Source organism: Ictalurus punctatus, chromosome 2, assembly GCF_001660625.3.
Source record: "Ictalurus punctatus breed USDA103 chromosome 2, Coco_2.0, whole genome shotgun sequence".
Lineage (NCBI taxonomy): Eukaryota > Metazoa > Chordata > Actinopteri > Siluriformes > Ictaluridae > Ictalurus > Ictalurus punctatus.
Window position 1 is genome coordinate 21,364,724 of NC_030417.2, and position 21,749 is coordinate 21,386,472.

The following is a 21,749-nucleotide window of genomic DNA, read 5'->3' on the forward strand; positions in this document are numbered from 1 at the left end:
TTTCACTTTTGTGTGTGTGTGTGTATGTGTGAGAGAGAGAGAGAGAGAGAGAGAGAGAGAGAGAGAGAGAGAGAGAGAGTGAGATTATCACAGATAAGAATTTAATCTAGTTTCCCTGCATTGAAAAGAATAGAAAACCTGTTCACTCAAAATTCAAACAGAACAGATGTCTAAGGACAGCTGTTCATAAAAAAAATATTAAATTGTGTTTTTATAAAATTCAAAACCAGAAAAATATCTGTGTTCAGATTACACAGACGTGAGAGAAAATCTTCCTCAAGCTGTTCTTTAGACTTTTATCCATCTTTCACACTTTGGAGCAATACAGTAAAAATTGGTTGTGCTTACTTTACACTTTCCTGAATATTTTATCATATCCTAAAGCACAGATATGAGTTTATATATGTGGTAATCACACACACACACACACAAACACACATTCCACATACAGTGGGATTTATTAATTGGTTTAATGAGTTTAATGTATAAAAAAAACATGCTTATCAGTGCAATGTGCAGCAAAACCTGTGTGCATACGTGTGTTTGTGTGTGTGTGTGTGTTTTGTGATATCTCCATGGTACTTGTGAAAGATTTGGTGTGTAAGTATAGACATTTGGTGTATAAGTGTAGATGTCGTGCTCACTGTATCTGCAGTAGTTAAATGTAAATGTAGCTTTCTGTTCTGTACCATGTTATGCTTTATTGTGTTGTTGTGATCATGGTGTCTCTAACACTGCTTCTGGCTCTCAGTTTGTATGTATGTGTTACTGTGGTAAGTGTCTCTCCCTTTTACAACTGCTTCTGTTTCTAACTCATGTCTCTCTCTCTCTCTCTCTCTCTCTCTCTCTCTCTCTCTCTCTCTCTCTCTCTCTCTCTCTCTCTTTCTCTTTGCCTTCTTTCACTCCCTTTTCTTCACTCATTCCCTTTATCCTTGAATGTAATCCTTCACTCTAATCCTGCATCTGTCCTTGTCCTGGTGACTGTACTCATTTCTGTGTGTGTGTGTGTGTGTATGTGTGTGTGTGTGTGTGTGTGTGTGTGTTGGTGTTATACCATCTGCGTGCTGCCAATGTGGCTCTGTGTGCTTATGGCTTTAGCAGCAGCCGCGGAGGAGAGGAAGGCATCGAGGGAATAACCTCAGTGTATGTTCTCTAATTCCATCTGTCTAACTCTTCCTCTGTTCCTCCTGCCTCTATGGCTATTAGTCAGCAATTGTTTAGCTTAACAATGGACAAAGTGCCAGATTTTATGTATATATATATATATATATATATATATATATATATATATATAGAGAGAGAGAGAGAGAGAGAGAGAGAGAGAGAGAGAGAGAGAGAGAGAGAGCCATGTGAAAGAACAAGTACACCCCATGGAAATTGTTGGCTTTTTTGACATATTTGGACAAGCAAGCATTTGATCTGCCTGTAAATAAAGTTGATACTTGAACAAAACCACAAGGAAAAGTACCTTTTTCAATCATTTATTCAACAGAAATATCAACAGATATTGTTCTGTGGAAAAAGTAAGTACATCCTTGGCCTCAAAAGCTAGTATTGCCCCCTTTAGCAGAAATAATTTCTTTTAGGTGTTTTGCTTAATTGTCCACCAGGCTTGCTTGAATTTCTGATCTCCATGCAATATTCTTGCTGCAAGCTGTCCAGTCCCTGAGGCAGCAAAGCAACCCCAAACCATAACATTTCCACCACCGTGCTTCACAGTTGGTATGAGGTGCTTCTCCTGAAAAGCTGTCTTTGTTCTGCACCAGTCATGTCTGCTGTTACTGTGGCCAAACCTCTCTATCTTTGATTCGTCTGTCCAGAGTACATTAATCCAATAGGCCTGGTCTTACTAGCAGATCCTGTGATGAAATTTTGGGGTTCTTGGAGACTTCTTTTTGCATCAGATAGTCTACTCTTGTGATGAATTTGGTGGGACGAACAGTCCTGGACAAACGGACAGGCCTAGTCATTTGAAATCCTAGCCACTTGTAGATTATTTTCCTTACTGCGGAATGATGTATTTCAGATAATTTGGAGATCTTTTTAAATCCACTGCCAGACTCAGGCATCCAAAACTTTTTTCTGAAGGCCTTACAGAACTCTTTAGATCTTTGCATGATGACACCACACACTTCAATAACAAAGGGAACATGACACTAGATATGAGAGTGGTTCAAATAAGACAGGTTCCACCTGCACTCCATAAGCAGGTTCTAATCACTGGCACCCTATCTTGAACACCTGATTTTAATTTTATGGATTTGAAGGTGTGGTAAATGTAGGGGTGTACTTACAACCCCACTTCCAAAAAAGTTGGGATGCTGTGTAAAAGGTAAATAAAAGCAGAATGCAATAATTTGCAAATCACATAAACTCATATGTTATAGAACATAGAAAGCATATTAAACATTTAAACAATTTAAACCACCATTTTAAGGAAAAAATAAGGCAATTTTATATTTGATGGTCGCAACACATCCCAAAAGTTGGGACGGGGGCAATAAAAATCTGGAAAAGTAAGTGCTACTAAAAATAAACAGCTAGAGATTAACTGGAAACAGGTCAGTAATGTGATTGGGTATATAAAAAAAGTATCTTAGAGAGGCAGAGTCTCTCAGAAGTAAAGATGGGCAGAGGGTCATCAATCTGTGAAAAACTACGTCTACAATTTTTGGAACAAATTGGAATTTTTTGGAATTGGGGTTGGACTTTTCCATGTGACTGATCTGTTTATTTTTTGTTAATTTAAATTGTGAAAATTACTACAAAAGGTCAATTTTATGTGTCATTTGATAGAGTGTATCACTTTTATTAATAGTCACCGTTTCGAAGAGGATCGAATGTTTGCTTGTCCAAATATGCAAAAACAACAGTTTTCACATAAAACGTATTTTTACACATGACTGTGTGTGTGTGTGTGTGTGTGTGTGTGTGTGTGTGTGTGTGTGTGTGTGTGTGTGTGTGTATATAAACAGACTTCTTTCCAACTTTTGTTTTCATGTTCCATATCAGTTGTGTTCAAACCTTATATTTATGCCTGCTTGTCTGTCTCTCTCTAGCTTTGCCTGTCTGTGGCTGTCCAGCATGTGCTCATGATCAGTTAAATGATAAACCACAATATTTAATGTGTATAATATTATCACTAGCATTTATTTCTCACTAAAAATATCTTGTAAAATGATTCCATCTCTCAGTTAAACCCTTGAACATTTTGTGTATTACAATACAGCAGGGTGTTCTATTTCACAATCATATAAAAAAGGGAAAAAAAGAGCTCATTTAGAAAGTTAGGGTTAGTTAATACAAGATGAAGTTTAGGTATCATTATGGCAAGACAGAAAACAAAACAACTTATCACCCAAAGAACACCATACCCACAGTGAAGCATGGTGGTGGTAGCATCATGTTATGGGTCTGCTTCTGTACAGCTAGTGCTATTAATTTGCACAATATAATCATTAGCATTTTATTGGGGCTGCTTTTCTACAGTTAAGACTGAGGATATATAGGGAAACATGGATGACTATTTTGGCACAAAACCTGCAGGCATCTGTTAGACAGCTAAATATGAAGACCAATTTTACCTTCCAGTACAGTAACAACCCAATGCACAAATCCAATCAACAAAGGAATGGCTTCAGAAGATCAACTCTTTTGGAATGGCCCAGTCAGAGCCCAGATCTAAATCCTATCAAAAACATGTGGAATGACTTGAAGAGGGCTGTGCACAGGAGATACCCTCTGATATGTGATAGATTTGGAGTATTTTTGCAAAGAAGAATGGAATAAAATGTCCAAATCAAGATGTGCCAAGTTGGTAGACTTTTACTGAAAAATACTTACAAACTGTACTACAACCAAACGGTATTTCTAGCAAAGTATTAGTTAATGGGTTTGATACTTATGCAACCAGGTTTTTGTACATATTTCCCCTAAAACTTTCTTTGTTTTTCACTTGAATTTTCTTGGTTGCTATATCATATTAAAGGTGGAAAAAGATCTAGCATGATTTATCTTCGTTAAATTATTTTACATGATGAAAATCTGCATTTTGAACAAGGGTGTGTGTGTTTTATATCTGCTGTAGATAGATTAGATAGATTAGATAGATAGAGAGAGAGAGAGAATAGTGGGGTTATGGGTGGAGCCTCAAACACTTCCTCCGGGATGAGAGCATTAAGTGTGAGAATCACAAAACGCTTCCTCTGGAATGTGAGCATTAAGTGTGAGAAACACAAAGCATTTTGGGAGTTTGTCTGAGTGCTGCAGCTTCCTTATGGACAGAAAAACATTTTACATCACTATGTGTTTTTGTAGCATTTAACTTTGATTAACATTCATTTTGTTTACTGACATTTAGGAAGCGAGATTAAATGTTCAAACAAAGATGAGGTTCATTGATGAACTTATGCGTGTGTGTGTGTGTGTGTGTGTGTGTGTATATATATATATATATATATATATATATATATATATATATATATGAATGTAGTCTATGAGAAATTATGACCTATGATGGCACTGAAGAACGTGGCATGTTTTACAGCTGGGTATATTCGCATATCTAGGTGTCTAATTAAAGACCACGCATGACAGAGAAGCTGGGCTGGTGTAGAATGATCTTTATGGATATTTGATATTTTCTATTCTGGATGCATGGCATGTCCATCCTCTTGCCTGCTGTTAGTTGTCATTATTCAGCTGTATCTTTTTGCCCTTAGAAAGTCTTGGAGATTGCATGATGGATGTGGTTCTGCTTAGCTTGCGTGTGTATTGGGTGTGTTTAGTCAAACACACAGCTACCTGCAGTCTAGGCAGTCTTGTATGCGCGTGCACACACACACACACACACACACACACACACACACACACAAATAAACAAGAGTGAAGCTCTCTCCCCAGCTTCACTTGGCTCGTTGCTCATACAACTTCTCTCTGTATTTTTTCATCTCACTTCCTGCTGTCTTCGCAGACTATAACAGACAATAGCCCTATGAAGCGTTCAGCCTCGTCAGTTGGTCATGGCCGTTTGGGTCGGGTGCCACGGGCTGATGATTATGCCATGGACCGAGTGATGCAAGAGGATGGACCAAGGCATGGACACCGCCGCCGAGACCGCAGCCACCGAGCCTCTGAGAGATCACTCAGCCGCTACACTGATGCCGACACAGGTCAGACAGACAGGACCGTTTTTTAGGGATGATGAAGAGGTCAAAAACAGTAGTTGTTGTAGTGATGATGATGATGAATAAATTCCTTAGCCACTAAGCTGGGTTCAGTGGTTGCTAAAAAGGAATTGTCCAGGAATTGCGTTGGTGAGCATCAAGAGATAAGTCCACAATCATGAGGAAGAGAGTAGTTAGCACTTTTCTTTAAGTGTTTAGCTGCCCTGTTATGCATCATGAGCAGCAGTTGATGTGGTTGATACTAGCCTTCACCCTCCTCATTTAGTTAGCTTTAGCTGTCATGTGATAGGAGAGAGCTTGCTAGTGGGTGGGAATAAGCAAATGACCTTTACACCACCCATCTGTGTAACATATTACACAGCATGTTAATGAATGAAATGCATTGCATTAGTCAGTCCATATGCTATAACAAGATATTCATAGTACTCAGTGGCCACATTTTTATTTGTAGCCTTTGTGGAAGCATGTGAAATGTTATGTGCTGTAAAATTTGAGTCCTGATTAAAAAATTATGCAACTGGCTTTGGTTATGAGGGGAAGAGGATAACTATTGGATGGTTATAATAGGACCTAAACCACAATTTTTGTATCATAACAGAGGAATTTTGCAAATCCAGGGGAAATAAATATGTTCATAAGAGTTTTGTGAATGAGATTATGAGATCAGAATGTAGTTATGGAACTGGATTCACAAGAGGTCTAGAACAGTTTGGTTATGGGGATGTTCACTGTGTAATCGAAGCATGGACTGCAATGTCTGAATAGACTAGAGTCACAGTTGTGAATAGAGTCCCAGCTGATCTTGAGTTGAGCTTGAGTTTCTTGTCATAAGAGTTTCCAGTTGCAGAGCATCATCTTGGGCAGGATTGACCTTGCTCCCCACAATATAAACACAGTTTCTGATTAAATACACTCACTGAGCACTTTATTAGGAACAATACTGGGTAGGGCCTCCCTTTGGAGGGCCTCCCTTTGTAGGGCCTCCCTTTCACAAAACAACCTCAATTCTTTATGGCATGGATTCCACATTCCATGTTGACATGATTGCATCACGCAGTTCCAGCAGATTTTTCAGTGGTACTTTCATGCTGCATTTCCAATGACTGGGAAGAACGTTAAGTTCCAATCAAATTAAAATTGTATTGGTCACACACACAACCATGCACAGTATGATGTGCAGTGAAATGCTTATTATGAATATCCGTGACATAAAAACAGAATTTACTATTATATAGGTAGAAAAGGAAAAATATTAAAAATATAATATAAGGGATATAAAAGCTAGGTTGCAGCAACAGTATCACTATATTTGCAATAAAGTGCAGATATATGCAGTTGCATGTGCAATACAATGCTGTGCAACATTGGGTCAGAGGTAGTTGTACTGAAATTGCCAACATACAGTATATATTAAATATTTATAAATATGGGTTAATAAGGGTATATTAACAGGAATGTAGATGTGAATGTTGTGCAAACAAGTCCAAGGTCTAGTACTAAGAAGTGTTCATGAAACCAGTTTGAAATTACTTTTGCTTAGTGACATGGTGACATTATCATGCTGGAAGTAGCCATTATAAGATGGTAAATTGTGGCCATGAAGGGATGCACATGGTCAGCAACAATACCCAAATATGCTGTGGTATTCAAGAAATAATTGATTGGTATTAATGGGGCCAAAGTGTGCCAAGAAAGCATTCCTCACACTATTACACCACCTCTACCAGCCTGGACTGTTGACACAAGGCACAAGCTGGCTGTGGCTCAGGTGGTAGAGCGGGTTACCTGCTAATCGTAGGGTTGGCAGTTTGATTCCCGGCCAACCCTGACTCCACATACTGAAGTGTCCTTGGGCAAGACACTGAACCACAAGTTGTTCCCGATGGCAAGCTAGCACCTTGCATGGCAGCTACAATTGGTGTGTGAGTCTATGGGTGAAGGAGAACCAGTTTAAAGCACTTTGTAGATCTGCTAAGGATAAAAAAGTGCTATATAAGTGTTGCATTGACAAGGCAGGCTGGGTCCATGGATTTATGCTTTTGGTGCCAAATTCTGCCAAATTGGTGCCATCTGTGTGCCTCAGCAGAAATTGAGATTAATCAGACCAGGCTATGTTTTCCAGTCTTCAACTGTCCAGTTTTGGTGAGCCTGTGCCCACTGCAGCCTCAGCTTTCTGTTCATGGCTGATACAAGTGGAACCTGACATGGTCTTCTGCTGTTGTAGCCTTTCCCCCTCAAAGTTTGACATGGTGTGTATTCTGACATGCTTTTCTGCTCACCACAATGGTACAGAATGGTCATATGAGTTACTGTAGCCTTTCTGTCAGCTCAAACCAGTTTTGGCCATTCTCTGTTAACCTCTCTCATCAACAAGGTGTTTCTGCCCATCTGACACCAACAAACATGCCACAGTCAAAATCACTGAGATCACATTTTCCCCATTCTGATGGTTGATGTAAACATTACCTGAAGGTGCTGGCCTGTTTTTGCATGATTTTATACATTATACTGATGACATTTGGCTGATTAGATTATTGCATGAATGAGTAGATGTACAGGTGTTTCTAATAAAGTGCTCTGTGATTGTTGCTTCCAATATTCCTCAAATGCATAGGGTTACATCATTATATCTTCTTTGATTGAGGAAGAGCTAACTTGCTAGACCTTTTCCACTCATGGAGTACTTTGAGTTTAGTCAGTGGATCTATGCACTCTTATCTCGGCACCTCATCTCTAAGGTACTGTTCCTACTTTGTATTAACATCCATCCCGGGTGATCTGATCACAAGCATACAGCCAAGACAGACAGAACCAATAACATGCATCTTATTCCAACCAGTGCTTGCAAGTTAAACTATAAAGCTCGGTATTACGCACTTTGCAAAAGACTTTGCAAAAATAGGCATCATCAGTGCTGATGTACATGAAAGGGAGGTTTTGGGTGGAAGTAATTATCCAGCTGGCGGTTAAAATGCTGGAAAACCTGGCCAGAAATAAGCATGGACTGGGATATGTTTTAAAATTCATGAGCCTGAAATTAGAAAGTGAATTAATTTGTCATAAACTTCAAAGAGCTTATCCTGTATTATTAATATTATTAATTAACATACCAGAGGCGACAGTGATGAGGAAAAACTCCCTGCACATATTCAACAATCTATACCCATACAATTCCCTTTAGGTCATTAGAGTTACAGTACATTCAGAAAGTATTCAAACCCCAGATACAAAAACAATTTCTAAGGCTTTTAGTGTTCCCAGGACAACAGTGGCCTCAATAATTGTGAAATGGAAGAAATTTGGCACAAACTTGAACCTTCTTAGAGTTTGGCCAAATTGGGAATCCAGGAAAGAAGGGCCTTGGTCAAAATAAAGTTAAGAAAGAACCCAACAGTCAAGAAAGAACCCAACCCAAGAGCTCCAAAAGTCCTGTGCAGAGATGGGAGAACCTGTTGGAAGGACATATCTGCAGCACTCCTTAAATTAGGCCTACATTGTCTGATTAACCAAAAATTTTACTCTATATCTAAAAAAGTGCACTCTATATGTACTATGTCTGGCAAAAAAACAGGCACTGCACATCACCTGTCTAATACCATCCCTACAGTGAACCATGATGGTGACAGCACCATGCTACAGGATGCTTATCAGTGGCAGGGAGAGGGAGGCTGACACATCCAAATACATGTCCACATACATGTTTTTAATACATCCATGAAGAAAACCACCTCCAGAGCATACGCAAACTTAGATTGGAGTGACTTTCAACATGACAATGACCCTAAGCATACAGCCAAAACAACACTGGAGTTGCTTCAGGGCAAGTCTCTGAATGTCCTTGAGAGCCCGGCCAAAGTCCTGAAGATGGCAGTTCACAGATGCTCTCCATCTAATCTGATGGAGCTGGAGAAGATCTGCCATGAAGAATGGGATAAACTGCCCAAATCCAGGTGTGCAAAACTTGTCGAGACATATCCAAGAAGACTTGTTGCTGAAATTGCTGCCAAAGGGCTTCTACAAAGTATTGAATAAAGAATCTGAATACTTCAGAGATTTCAGTTTTTAATTTTAAATAATTTTTTGAAAATGTCAAAAAATATGTTTTCACTTAACCATTATGAGTGATTAAGTATAGATTGATGGGTAAAAATGTCAATTATATCCATTCAAATTCAAATCCACAACACAATAAAGTGTGCAACAAGTAAAGAGGTCTGAATACTTTCTGAATCCACTAAATATTATTAGTTTTTGGTTTGGAAATACTACTACTACTAATCCTAATAATAATAACTATAATAATAATAATAATCATAATGTTGCTGTTTTGTTGTTATCCCCAAGCCAAAAAATAATGCACATTATATTTATAATGGCTTAAAGTTAATAGTATTTTTATAGGTTGTTGTGTTGCAGCAAGATTTTCCTCGCCACGGTCACTTCTGGTGTGTTCATTAGGAATGTAAATCTACATACACATACATACACATTTCTGTAACACTGCCTTGGAACAAAGTTCTATACACAATTTTTAATTTTATTAGTTGATTAGGTATTTCATCATTGAATACTGAAGCTGACTCCCATGGTAATGTTGTAGGTCTAGGCACGGATCTGAGCACTACCACGCAGTCAGGCGACATGCCACCCAAAGAGAAAGAACGTGGTCGTGCCAAAGAGCGGCGCCACCACCACCACCACCACCACCATCACCATCACAGCTCAGTGGAGAAGGAGCGCTACACACCTGAGAGAGAGCGAGGAGACTATGGGCACCGGCAGCGTCGCTGGTCCCGGTCACCCAGTGAGGGCCGAGAGTGCCTTACTCACCGACAGGTGGGCTTGCATGAAAATCACATGCTTACCTTGCTCCACAGTGAATCCATCGATACTGATGGATTTTGAAGCTCCCTTTGCACTGTGCTGTGTTTTTTTTCCACTGTCCACTGGAACATGTGTATGTTTGTAGTAGAGGTCCGTAGGATTATGCCAGACAGGAAGAGCCTGAAATTAGGATGTAAAAGTGAATTTATCATAAACCTCACAGAGCTTATTCTGTAGAAAAGATGACATGATGACTGGTTCTAGTTATTTTCCACCGTTCCAATGGAATTCAACTCCTCTTCATTTGTTTTCTCCTGTTTTGGTCTCTTTTTTGTCTTTGTCCTCTGTGTAACATGTTGCTTCTCAACATTGGATCATTTCTTTTTTTTGTCGTTTTTGCATTTGCACTGTCCTGCTTCTCTGTGTGTTCTTTTACTTTTTCACAACTGTACTTTTTCCCTCCTTACTGTTGCTGTGTCGTTGTCTTCTCTCTCCCTCTCTTCCTCTCTCTCTTTCGCTCTTGTTTTGTGGATAAATTTTGTCGTTCTTTTTTGTTTTATTTGCCTTGTCCCATTTTCATGTAGGGCAGTAGTTCGGTGAGCGGCAGCCCCGTGCCCTCAACATCTGGGACGAGCACGCCTCGGCGAGGTCGACGCCAACTGCCCCAGACACCTGCCACCCCACGCCCGCACGTCACCTACTCACCTGTGGTCCGTAAACCAGTTGGAACACCGCCTTCGGGTCCACAGAGCCGCCTACCCACCCCAACCCAGAGGCGCTTCTCTCCACCTGTGCCTGAACCACCTGTACCCCCGCATCATGGCTCTGGCCGCCGTGCCCGATGGTGCCCAGGTTCGTCCGAAAGCGGACCAGGCGACGGCTTTTATGATTTTGAACGGTGCGAGCCACCTGCTTACGAGCCAAACCCAGGACAGGGCAACCCACACCCACATAATCCACCACCACACCCCCGTTCACCTAGGACTGCTCGCCCACCCGGTGCTCGTCGCATGCCTAACGGGTACCGTTCCTCCTCACCTTCGCCACAGCGACACGCACCCCCTCACAGTGCACCTCACAAGCCTCCGCATCCCAGAGGGCCCAGGAAAGGGCTGCATGAACCCTACAGTGAGACAGATGAGGATGACTGGTGCTAGCCTCTGGGAGAGGGGAGGGAGGGAGCAAGGACACAAGAAAGGAAGAGTTGCTGGAATGAGACACAGTCAGAGACTAGATGTTTTGCATCAGAATTCAGTTTTGCCTTGAATTCTGGAAGCCTCTGAAAAAATTAGACATCACTAGAGGCAAGAGAGAAGCAGTTCCCTGAGTCTCCTTGCCCTAGGGCTAACACCGGGAAGTATATTGGTGCTAGCCTTTGGGGAGAGGTGAGGGAGGTGGAGAGGAACAAATGTTAGGGTTAGGGAACATGCCAGCAGTTGCTGGAACAGGACCCAACTGCAGGCAAGAGTCACTTGCAGCAAAGGCAGTGACACCCCTACGTGTGCATGTTCCAGAGAGAGCACAGCAAAAGTGTGATTGGAGGCTCAGGGGAATATTGAGGCATGCTTCCCTTCTTTTCATTTATGTTCCCTTTTTCTTTATCTCTACTGCCTGCTTTTTTTCCTGCACAGGACTGGATGACTTGTTATGTGATCAGAAAAAGGAGGTGGGTTGGGGTGGGGGATAAGAAAATCTGAAAAATGATAAATAACTCTTTATAAGGGAAGTGAACATGCAGAATGCTATTGTTGACAGGAGGAGTGTCTGCTTTTTTGGATATGTTGTGTATCTTCTGCAGACAAACTGACAAAAGCCACAACTGTGGTGAAAAACCTCAGAACAGTTGATAAGTTCACAATCTAAACATGGAGATTCACCACTCCCTTTACTCAACTTGACTGGAGCACCGTCTATTGCAAAAATCCACCCACATGTTGGGTAATATTGATGAGTTTTATCATCTGTGTTTACTGTTAATAATTATTTCTGTGAGGGTGAGAAGGCCACTGGCCCTGTGTGTGTGTGTGTGTGTGTGTGTGTGTGTGTGTGTGTGTGTGTGTGTGTGTGTGTGTGTGGGTGGGTGTGTGTGTGTGTGAAAGAGAGAGAGAGAGAGAGAGAGAGAGAGAGACAGAGAGAGGGTGGGTTTTGCTTATATGGTAGGTTTGGGCTGGGGCACACACACCCTGACTGTATTTGGGAATCCAGGCCCTCACAGCTCCTGACCCTTAAAACTTGAGAGAGAAGAAACACAAATGAAAAGAGGGGATGAAAAAAAAATGAACCAGTCTTCACTCTTCCTTCTTCTATGGCTTCTCCTTTTTCCTCTTCTTCCTCTTCTTCTTCTTCTTCTTCTTCTTCTTCTGCTTCTTGTTAGAGACATTGAAGCTTGATTCTTCTGTTGCACTGCTCAGCTTTGTTTGAACTCCTAGAATAAAAAAAATCCCTTGCATGATTGAAGCAACAACAAAAAAAATAACAAAGAAACTTTGAATGAATTGGGGTGGGGTGAATTTTCTTGGTCTTTTCATTATGTCTGTAAAGTTCTCTCTCCTGTCCCTGGCTTCTGCCCTTCACACCTCTCTGAAATTGCCCCTCGCACTTTTAGGGATGGCACAAAGGGGACAAGAGGCCAACACTCCCCATTTTTAAATCTTCTGCCTGCTTACTACAGTAAAGTGGGATAGAGTCCCACTTTTGTAACTTATTTATTGCCATATGGCCAATGCTGCTACTAAAAGGATTACGATCATGATAAAAACACATTAAGATTGGTAGATTATTATTGAATCAAAAGTTTGAACAATTATTTTGGAGATAAAAAGCATTTTGTAACATTATTTGCATTCATCTCACAATTTATTCATAATTTGCTCATTTGCACAAAATATCATACATTTAAGCGCACACACACACACACACACACACACACACACACACACACACACACACACACACAGCCTGTTTATACATATGGACTCTTTTCCCCTTACTCTAGTCTTCCAGGGTGTGATGGAGTGAGAAGGGAGTGGAGGAGGTGATGAGAGAGAGAACCTTTTCATCTTTCTATTAGATTTGTTATTGATGATGATACCTCCAGAAGAAAAGATGACGATGCTGATGATGATGATAATGATAATCATGATGATGATGACTTTGATTTTGTTTTTGACTCAGCTGTGCTCTTTGTATTGCCATATTTGTTTCGGTGTGGTTCTGTTCATGTGGTATGTGGAGCTCTGTAAAAGTGATGCATTCTGGGCCATGATTGTCTCACCTTTGACCTCCAGCTAACCTAGTCTTCATTAGTATTTTTAATGCACACATGTCCCTTACTCATCAAAAGTAAAAACACATACTGTCGTATATGTAAAAAACTGCTATTTTCCTAGAATGTCAAATTATTAGGTATAAAGCATAATATATGTATATTGTGAATTAATACAGGTGTACATAATTAAGATTTAATTAACCTGAGCTCAAATCTACAGGAATATCTTATTTTTTATGATTCCAATCATTCAAAAATTGCATATCCTAAATATATATCATCATAGCTGATGATAGCAGAGAACATGTTAATGGACCACACGTGTAAAACCTGAGACTAACACAAAATGGAAAAGCCCCAGTGTGCACTGTTGCATTCAGGAGTAATGTTTGCCTTTTTACATAAATGAAATCAGTTTAATCATTTAAATTTACTCTCCAATTTCAAGTATGTCCATTAGGGATGCTATGTGTTAGAATATTGTGATGTGGCTGTATGTTTGAGAAAGGAACAGAGCTCCACTACCTCCACTGGACTAGTAGATGGCACTGTGCCCCACAGCACGAGTCGGCAGACCTGACTCATTTTCACACTTTTTGTGTTCCATATTTCTGTCAATCTTCTGTACATGTGGATTTAGGATTTACGTGGTGCACCATTCTGTGTTCAGGACATGTGACACAGCCAATCAGACTGCACAGGAACACAGGAACATGTAACACAGCCAATCAGATTGCATGGGTTGAAACATTGACCGGGCCTTTTCTGCCAAAACCTCTGTCTCTTGTGTCCCACTGATCTTTGTGTCCCTGAGGCCCAAATGTAATCAGTACTTCCCAGTTATTCTCAACACCTGATTTTAGTTGTAAAAATTCACTGCCAAAACTCGTTCTGAAGCACACAGGCATCATTATATATGTAGCATTTAATAATAACATGCATAGCACATTGTGTGAGTGTGTGTGTCTGAGCAAGAGAGAGCAAGAAAGAACTTAATCCTTTATTTTTACACAGAACTTGTGTGTGTGTGTGTGTTTATATATATATATATATATATATATATATATATATATATATATATATATATATATATATATATATATATATATGTGTGTGTGTGTGTGTGTGTGTGTGTGTGTGTGTGTGTGTGTGTGTGTGTGTGTGTGTGGGTGTGTGTGGGTGTATCAAACTGTATGTGATCACTGATCACAGTGTTGGAGGTACAGCTAAAGGCTCCCACTGCTAATTGAGCATTAGCTTGTGTGTTTAGGAATGTAACATTGACTTCAGTTATTTAATTATTCATTGTAAATCAGTTTACATTAGTAACTACAGTGAAACTTATACTACAGGTGAGTTTATAGAATGAGAAAAGTAAAAATGGACCCACTGACAAATCCTGTGTGTTTAAAGGGCTAATAAATTAATGTGATATATTTAACCATTTGAACGATGTTAGTGGTTTTAACGTTTCTCTGGACACCGTCCTTCTAAAGCCTTAATTAAACTTTATAATTGGCTTAGTTAAACCTTTACAACACACAACAAAATTTACATAATGCAAAATGCTTGATTGAGAATTGTTGATAACATACTGTGCAGCAACCCTAAATTTTAGAACAGTGGTTTAAAAAAAAAAATAAATAAATAAAATAAAATAACAAAAAAAGGAAAAAAAGTAGCTTTCAGTTATTTAAGGTGTTTTTGTCTTTTTACAGTTTTTTTTATTTGCCAGATGCTTTTATAAAAATTAAATAAATAACTAAATAAGGCAGAGCTAAGCAGTTTAGTGTTAAAGCTACTGCTGGTATTTAAATTAAAATTAACTCACTTTCAGGAAGGAAACTTTCAGCCCACCTCACCCATTTCTCTGTGTTACACATTGCACTGCAGTTAATTCATACATAATATATTTAAAATGACCCAAAATATAAAACAAATAAATCATTTTCAATGTGATATCATTATTATATTGTGTATAATATCATAAAATATAGGATTTCTTGTTCATCATTTTGTTTACTCTCCACATCTGGACCTGCTCTTATAGAAACTATTATAGAAACAATAAAAATGAGTTGAAGGAAGCTTATATAACTGCTAACCAATATATACCAAACAATATATAGCTTACATAACCCACCTCTAATTACGAGGCTGATATGCACTACATCATGTATAAGGTAGTAAAGCAAGTGGGAGCCAGAAACTGTAGCATGCAGGATTGGGTGTGTGTGTGTATGTGGGTGTGGGTGTGGATATGGGTGTGTATGTGGGTGTGTGGGTGTTTCTCTGTCTGTCTGTCTGTGTGTGAAGACATTTTTTCTCACTCTTGTCATCAACTCAACTACAAACCCATACAACTGTAACCAGCAGCATAGGAGCCGCCATGAAAAGAAAATGACAAAATCCCCCAAAAAAGATTCAGAACAAAAAAGTGAAAGTATTTAATTCAAGAACTGCATGTGCTATGTGCATGCCATACCGTGGAACTTCATCTTCAGGAATAAAAAAAAAAAGAGTATTATTGAAAAATGATTATGGAGAAATGTTTTTAAAAGCATCATGTTCCTTTTCTTTCTATTTTTAAACAAAATAAAAAAAGACAAAAAAATCTAAAGAGATAAATGACTTTGCAAACTGAAATTTATTTATTCTTTTTTTTTCAAACTTGGAGGTGAGACACTTCAACAATATGTTCAGGACACATTATAACTTCTGTCATAAAAATGAAATAAAAACAAATGTGGAAAAACCTTTTGTTAAATTGGGCAAGGATATGTATTTTACACCCATACATCATTCCTTTGACTCTTTTTTTATGTTTAAGCTGCTGGACGGAGGATGGAAGAAATAACAGATTATGTATGAGATAGTTTTGATGGTTTATACATTTCTTTTAATTCAAACTTGACTGCTCTAACAGTAACATGCTGTGAGTTACTATTACATGATTGTCAGGGCAAATGACAGCAGTTCTGCAACATCACATTTTACAGGTGTTTACTTGCTTCACTCAATCATGTTTTTTTTGTTTTTTTTTTAAACCAAAACAATCTTTAGCTAATTGTTTATTAATGTTTACTGTAAATATCCCAAATGGTGAAATTTGTGTAATTAAAATTTTTCACTAAAATATCAGCAATTAAATAAAGTCAACATCTTAGGATCCGTTTAACAAAGTGGAGTCCACCTCTTAATGTTGTAATGTCCTTTTATCTTACCTAAGTGGCATGTATTACCCATAATACACAGCATGTGATTCTTAACATGAGAAATAAATGAAAGCGTTAGATATCTGTGCACCATTTGGGTTAGGGTATGCAGTTGAAAACAGACATGCCATTCAAATTAGTTCCCTTAAAATGCAAACTGCGTTCTTATTGGATCTTAATTTCTATTTGTACAATGCAACATTCATACTGGTCTGTGCTTCTGCTTGAAATTTCTGCTGAAGTCAGATCAGGTTGAGTGACACCTTCCCAGATTCTGTTCTTTTTTGCTATAACATAGTAAAACAGCAAACCAATTAATCAAATATCATTTTCATTTGAAGGTTCTCTTTTCACTGCAGTGAATTCTGAAAGCTGTCAGTTCATATAAAATAATTAGCAATAATTAAATTCTTCATTTACATCAATAAATGAATGATCAACATGTTGCAAACACTGATGAGGTAAGAGATGCATGTTTACCACTCCCTTGTAATTTCTCAAAAGTCTAATTTCAGCAATGTAATTTGGTTTAGTTATTAATCATATGGTATGATCTCTGAGAAATTACTTTTTAAGTGACATTATGTTCTAGTTCTATGTTCGTATATATACACGGGTGCATCTCAGAAAATTAGAATATCATGGAAAAGTTACTTTTTTCCATAATTTAATTCAAAACATGGAACTTTCATATGTTCTACATTCATTACACATAAAGTGAAATACTTCAAGCCATTTTTTTGTTTGTTTTAATCTTGATGATTATGGCTTATAGCTTATATGTGTGTGTGTGTGTGTGTGTGTGTGTGTGTGTGTGTGTATACATACTGTTGCAATCAGGTTTACTGTCAACATTTACAGACTTTCAGCTGTTTACAATGTAAACAATGTAAAAGCAATTTAAATATTTCAACACAACGAATGCTTCGAGTGGTTTTCCTGAATTCAACTGAAAATGCAAAATGCCTGCAAATAATGATTTCTCCAGCCTCAAAATTATTCAACCCCCTGAATAGAATCCCTCACAACAGCACAAATATGCAAAACAGGTGTTGTCTCAAGCACATCTGATGCAACTTATCAAGGGCCTCATTAGTTGCACCAGGTGTGCTTGAGCTGGAACACATGAAATACCTGAACTGGCTAGGGGTATAAAATGTATTAAATAATCTGGACAGGGCAGGTTGGTAGATGTTCTGTATGTTATTAACCTACATGTTCGCCATCCTCTGCCTCTTCTGATGGGTAGGGTAAGCCTGACGTTCCTCTTTCTTCTTCCTGTCCCAGCAACCCACCTCGGCCTCGCACTCCTCAGGGGACTTAAAGTATTCAATGAAGCTGTAACACAACAGAGGCACTGCTCTTAGAGTCTTTATGCCTATGCCACAAAAATTACAAGCTGAAATACCCTCATATGACCAAACAGAACCTTTATATCAACAATATAAGGATTTCAATAAAAATAAATTGGAATTAGTTAAACACAAAAGAGCAAGAGTAAAAAGATCTCTGACATTAAAACCCAGACTGCTAAAAGGTAGTAATTTACACATACCTACAACCTTCAAGAGAAACACGTCATGTCCACATACAATTTATATTAAACAGAACTCATAAAGGACTTTAGTATAAAAAGCATGCTAATCATGCTATACAAATACAAACAGTTCAAAGCCCGAACCTTGCAAGACAGGACCTTCCCAAAGAACGAGAATGTGTCAAAAAGGGTGTTCAAGGTGTTCATCAAGTTGTCCAAGTTTTTGATGAACAGGTTTCCGATGCTCAAGTTCCTCAGGGATGAATCCCTCTGAGACCACATGACGCACATGGGCCGTCCCATAAGGAGCTCAAGATGAAACATTTCCAATGCTCGCTCATATGAGGGAACAAAATTAATTACAGCTCATTCATTTCAATTATAAAAGCTAGGTAAAATCATATTCAGAATTATTGGCACCTGTGGTAAAGATGGGTAAAAAAGGTTATGAAAATTTTTTTTTGATGGTGGATCTGATGATGAAACTGTCAGCGAACAAACCTGAATATGAGCCAGATGCTGAATTTACCGGGGGAACCACAGAAGGTGCCAAATTTGGCTCATAATATTACTTGATAATATTGCTTTTAGGTAGGAGCGTAACCTGGCCTGGGCACTGGGGCTGTAGCCCTGAAGATTTTATCTTTAACCCCGAATAATTCTCCACCTGGAGCGGTTAGTCACTATGTACAGTATCTCACAAAAGTGAGTACACCCCTCACATTTTTGTAAATATTTGATTATATCTTTTCATGTGACAACACTGAAGAAATGACACTTTGTTACAATGTAAAGTAGTGAGTGAACAGCTTGTGTAACAGTGTAAATTTTCTATCCCCCTCAAAATAACTCAACACACAGCCATTAATGTCTAAACCGCTGGCAACAAAAGTGAGTACACCCCTAAGTGAAAATGTCCAAATTGGGCCCAATTAGCCATTTTCCCTCCCCGGTGTCATGTGACTTGTTAGTGTTACAAGGTCTCAGGTGTAAATGGGGAGCAGGTGTGTTAAATTTGGTGTCATTGCTCTCACACTCCCTCATACTGGTCACTGAAATTCAACATGGCACCTCATGACAAAGAACTCTCCGAGGATCTGAAAAAAAGAACTGTTGCTCTACACAAAGATGGCCTAGGCTATAAGAAGATTGCCAAGACACTGAGCTGCAGCACGGTGGCCAAGACCATACAGCAGTTTAACAGGACAGATTCCACTCAGAACAGGCCTCACCATGGTCGACCAAAGAAGTTGAGTGCACGTGCTCAGCGTTATATCCAGAGGTTGTCTTTGGGAAATAGATGTATGAGAGGTTGAAGGGGTGGGGGGTCAGCCTGTCAGTGCTCAGACTATTCGCCGCACACTACATCAAATTGGTCTGCATGGCTGTTGAAGGAAGCCTCTTCTAAAGATGAGGCACAAGAAAGCTCGCAAACAGTTTGCTGAAGACAAGCAGACTAAGGACATGGATTATTGGAACCATGTCCTGTGGTCTGATGAGTCCAAGATAAACTTATTTGGTTCAGATGGTGTCAAGCGTGTGAGGCGGCAACCAGGTGAGGAGTACAAAGACAAGTGTGTCTTGCCTACAGTCAAGTATGGAGGTGGGAGTGTCATGATCTGGGGTGTCATTTCTTCAGTGTTGTCACATTAAAAGTTATAATCAAATATTTAAAAAAATGCGAGGGGTGTACTCACTTTTGTGAGATACTGTGACTGAACATCAGTAAAAGAAGATCGCGAAACCAATCAGACAGGGTTTACAGGAAAAAACGTGGAAATACTTGTGTCTTATTGGCTGACAGTCTCTCAAACCTGCCGCACACTAGCTCACAGTCAGTGTGAGGAAAAATGGACATACACAGATTTTTTTGTTTGTCTTTTTTATACCAGTACAGGGTTTGAAACTGAAACAGTAACATCCTCTGATGCTGAGCAGGAAAACAAGGTGTGTAAATGTCTATAAGAGTTCCAGTTTACGTGAACATGATATTAGCAGAGCATAAAGATAATGTACTCTGCATGGGACTGTATGGGAAACCTATAGCTTAATTGTGTCTCCCTTTGGCTCACATCACCAAACTAGCCTAGCTAGAAAAGTTTTATATTTTAGCAGTCTGGTAGTCCTATAAACAGTGAACATAAAAACACCCATATAAACACCCAAGGCAAGTGTTATGATAAATCCAACTTTTTCTGATCATGTCATACATTGATAGCCAAGTTACCTCACCTTCCATAAAGCAAAACTTTATGGAAGGCTACTAGCTGAGCTGGAAAAAAAAACATGGAGAAGAATCTGGGCTGAGCCCCAGAACAGTCCCTGTTTTTAGCCATGAAAATGATGCATTATAAAATTACTTTAATTACGAAAATATTGAATATTGTAAAGATTTTAATTTTGTTATGGCGGCTGAAACGATTGAATGAAAATGCTACAGTACTTTCACTATTTTAGTGCATGAATTATAAGTGCACAATTTTAATGATGTATATTGTTTAATGTTTATTGACATAAAATGTCAAAATATAACGAAATATGCTGCATTTTATTATTTTGTAATTGTTAATAAAACAAAACAGTTTTATACTATTGGGCGGTTTAGAGATCCATCCACGTTAGATATAAACTCCAGATCGCTAACGACCCAAAAATGTAATAATGATTAGCGAAACATACACGCATTTAAGAGTTAATATTCATTTTGATAACCCGAAAGACCCTCTGAGAACGGTGGTTCTAGATTGAGTGGGGGTCAATCAGAATATAATAGGACCCACTCATAATGGTGGTCAAACTCTTGACCTTATACTAACATGCATATTAAATATAGAAAAATATAACCAAATTTCCACAGTCTGAGGCTATCTTGGATTATTATCTCATTTCTTTTAAATTGCGTATTGATCATTATAATTGCACTTTGCCACTATACCGTGTCAAACGTACATTCACAGCTACTGCAAAGAGTTTTATCAATAACCTCACAGAGATATCAACTATGATGAATCACAGTCTGATCCCAAAGAACTTGATCAGGCAACTGAAAGCTTAGACTCAACGTTCCACTACACACTAGATAAGGTAGCTCCTCTTAAAAGAAAAATAAGTAGAGAGAAAAAGCTAGCACCATGGTATAACGATCACACACACACCTTAAAACACACCACTCGACAATTAGAACGTAAATGTCGTCAAACCAAATTAGTATTATTACAAACAATATTGAAGGAGAGCTTCCTGAACTATAGAAAACCTCTTAATTTCACATTGATTATAAAAATAATACTAGTGAACTATAAAGCACTGAATAGTCACACTCCACAGTACCTGAGCAAATTTTTGGTCTTTTATGATCTGCCACGCCTACATTGATCAAAAGGTGCAGGCTGTTTGTTGGTACCTCAAATAGTGAAGGCTACAGCAGGGGGGAGAGCTTTCTCCTACAAAGTATCACAGTTATGGAACAGCCTTCCAATAACAGGCTGAAAACACATATGTTTAGTCAAGCCTTTTGTGAATAGTTTTTTCTTAGGTAAGGGAGCAGATCTAGAGAGCTCGCAGGCATAGTGTTGTGGTGAACTGGGATGTTTGGATGTTGTCTCCTCCCCACTTTCACGCGTTCACCCAGGTTTGTTGATGGAGAGGCTGGCCCCCTTATGTCCCAGGGCGCACTTAGGTATGTGTTACCTTCTGGCTTTCACTTTTAGTTATGCTGT

The 21,749-nt window shown here is 38.9% G+C and overlaps 1 protein-coding gene across 1 annotated transcript in view; it reads left to right on the forward strand.

Annotated features, from left to right (window-relative positions):
• The window catches only part of cacna1aa (calcium channel, voltage-dependent, P/Q type, alpha 1A subunit, a), a 108,417-nt gene extending 94,110 nt beyond the window's left edge, over positions 1–14,307 (forward strand). Inside the window, exons 45-48 of the mRNA XM_053673874.1 lie at positions 1,099–1,143; positions 4,973–5,171; positions 9,787–10,022; positions 10,595–14,307. Of these exons, the coding sequence (XP_053529849.1) occupies positions 1,099–1,143; positions 4,973–5,171; positions 9,787–10,022; positions 10,595–11,167 (1,053 nt within the window). The 3' untranslated portion in view covers positions 11,168–14,307. The remainder of the gene's footprint in view (positions 1–1,098; positions 1,144–4,972; positions 5,172–9,786; positions 10,023–10,594) is intronic.
• The last annotated feature ends 7,442 nt before the right edge of the window (positions 14,308–21,749 follow it).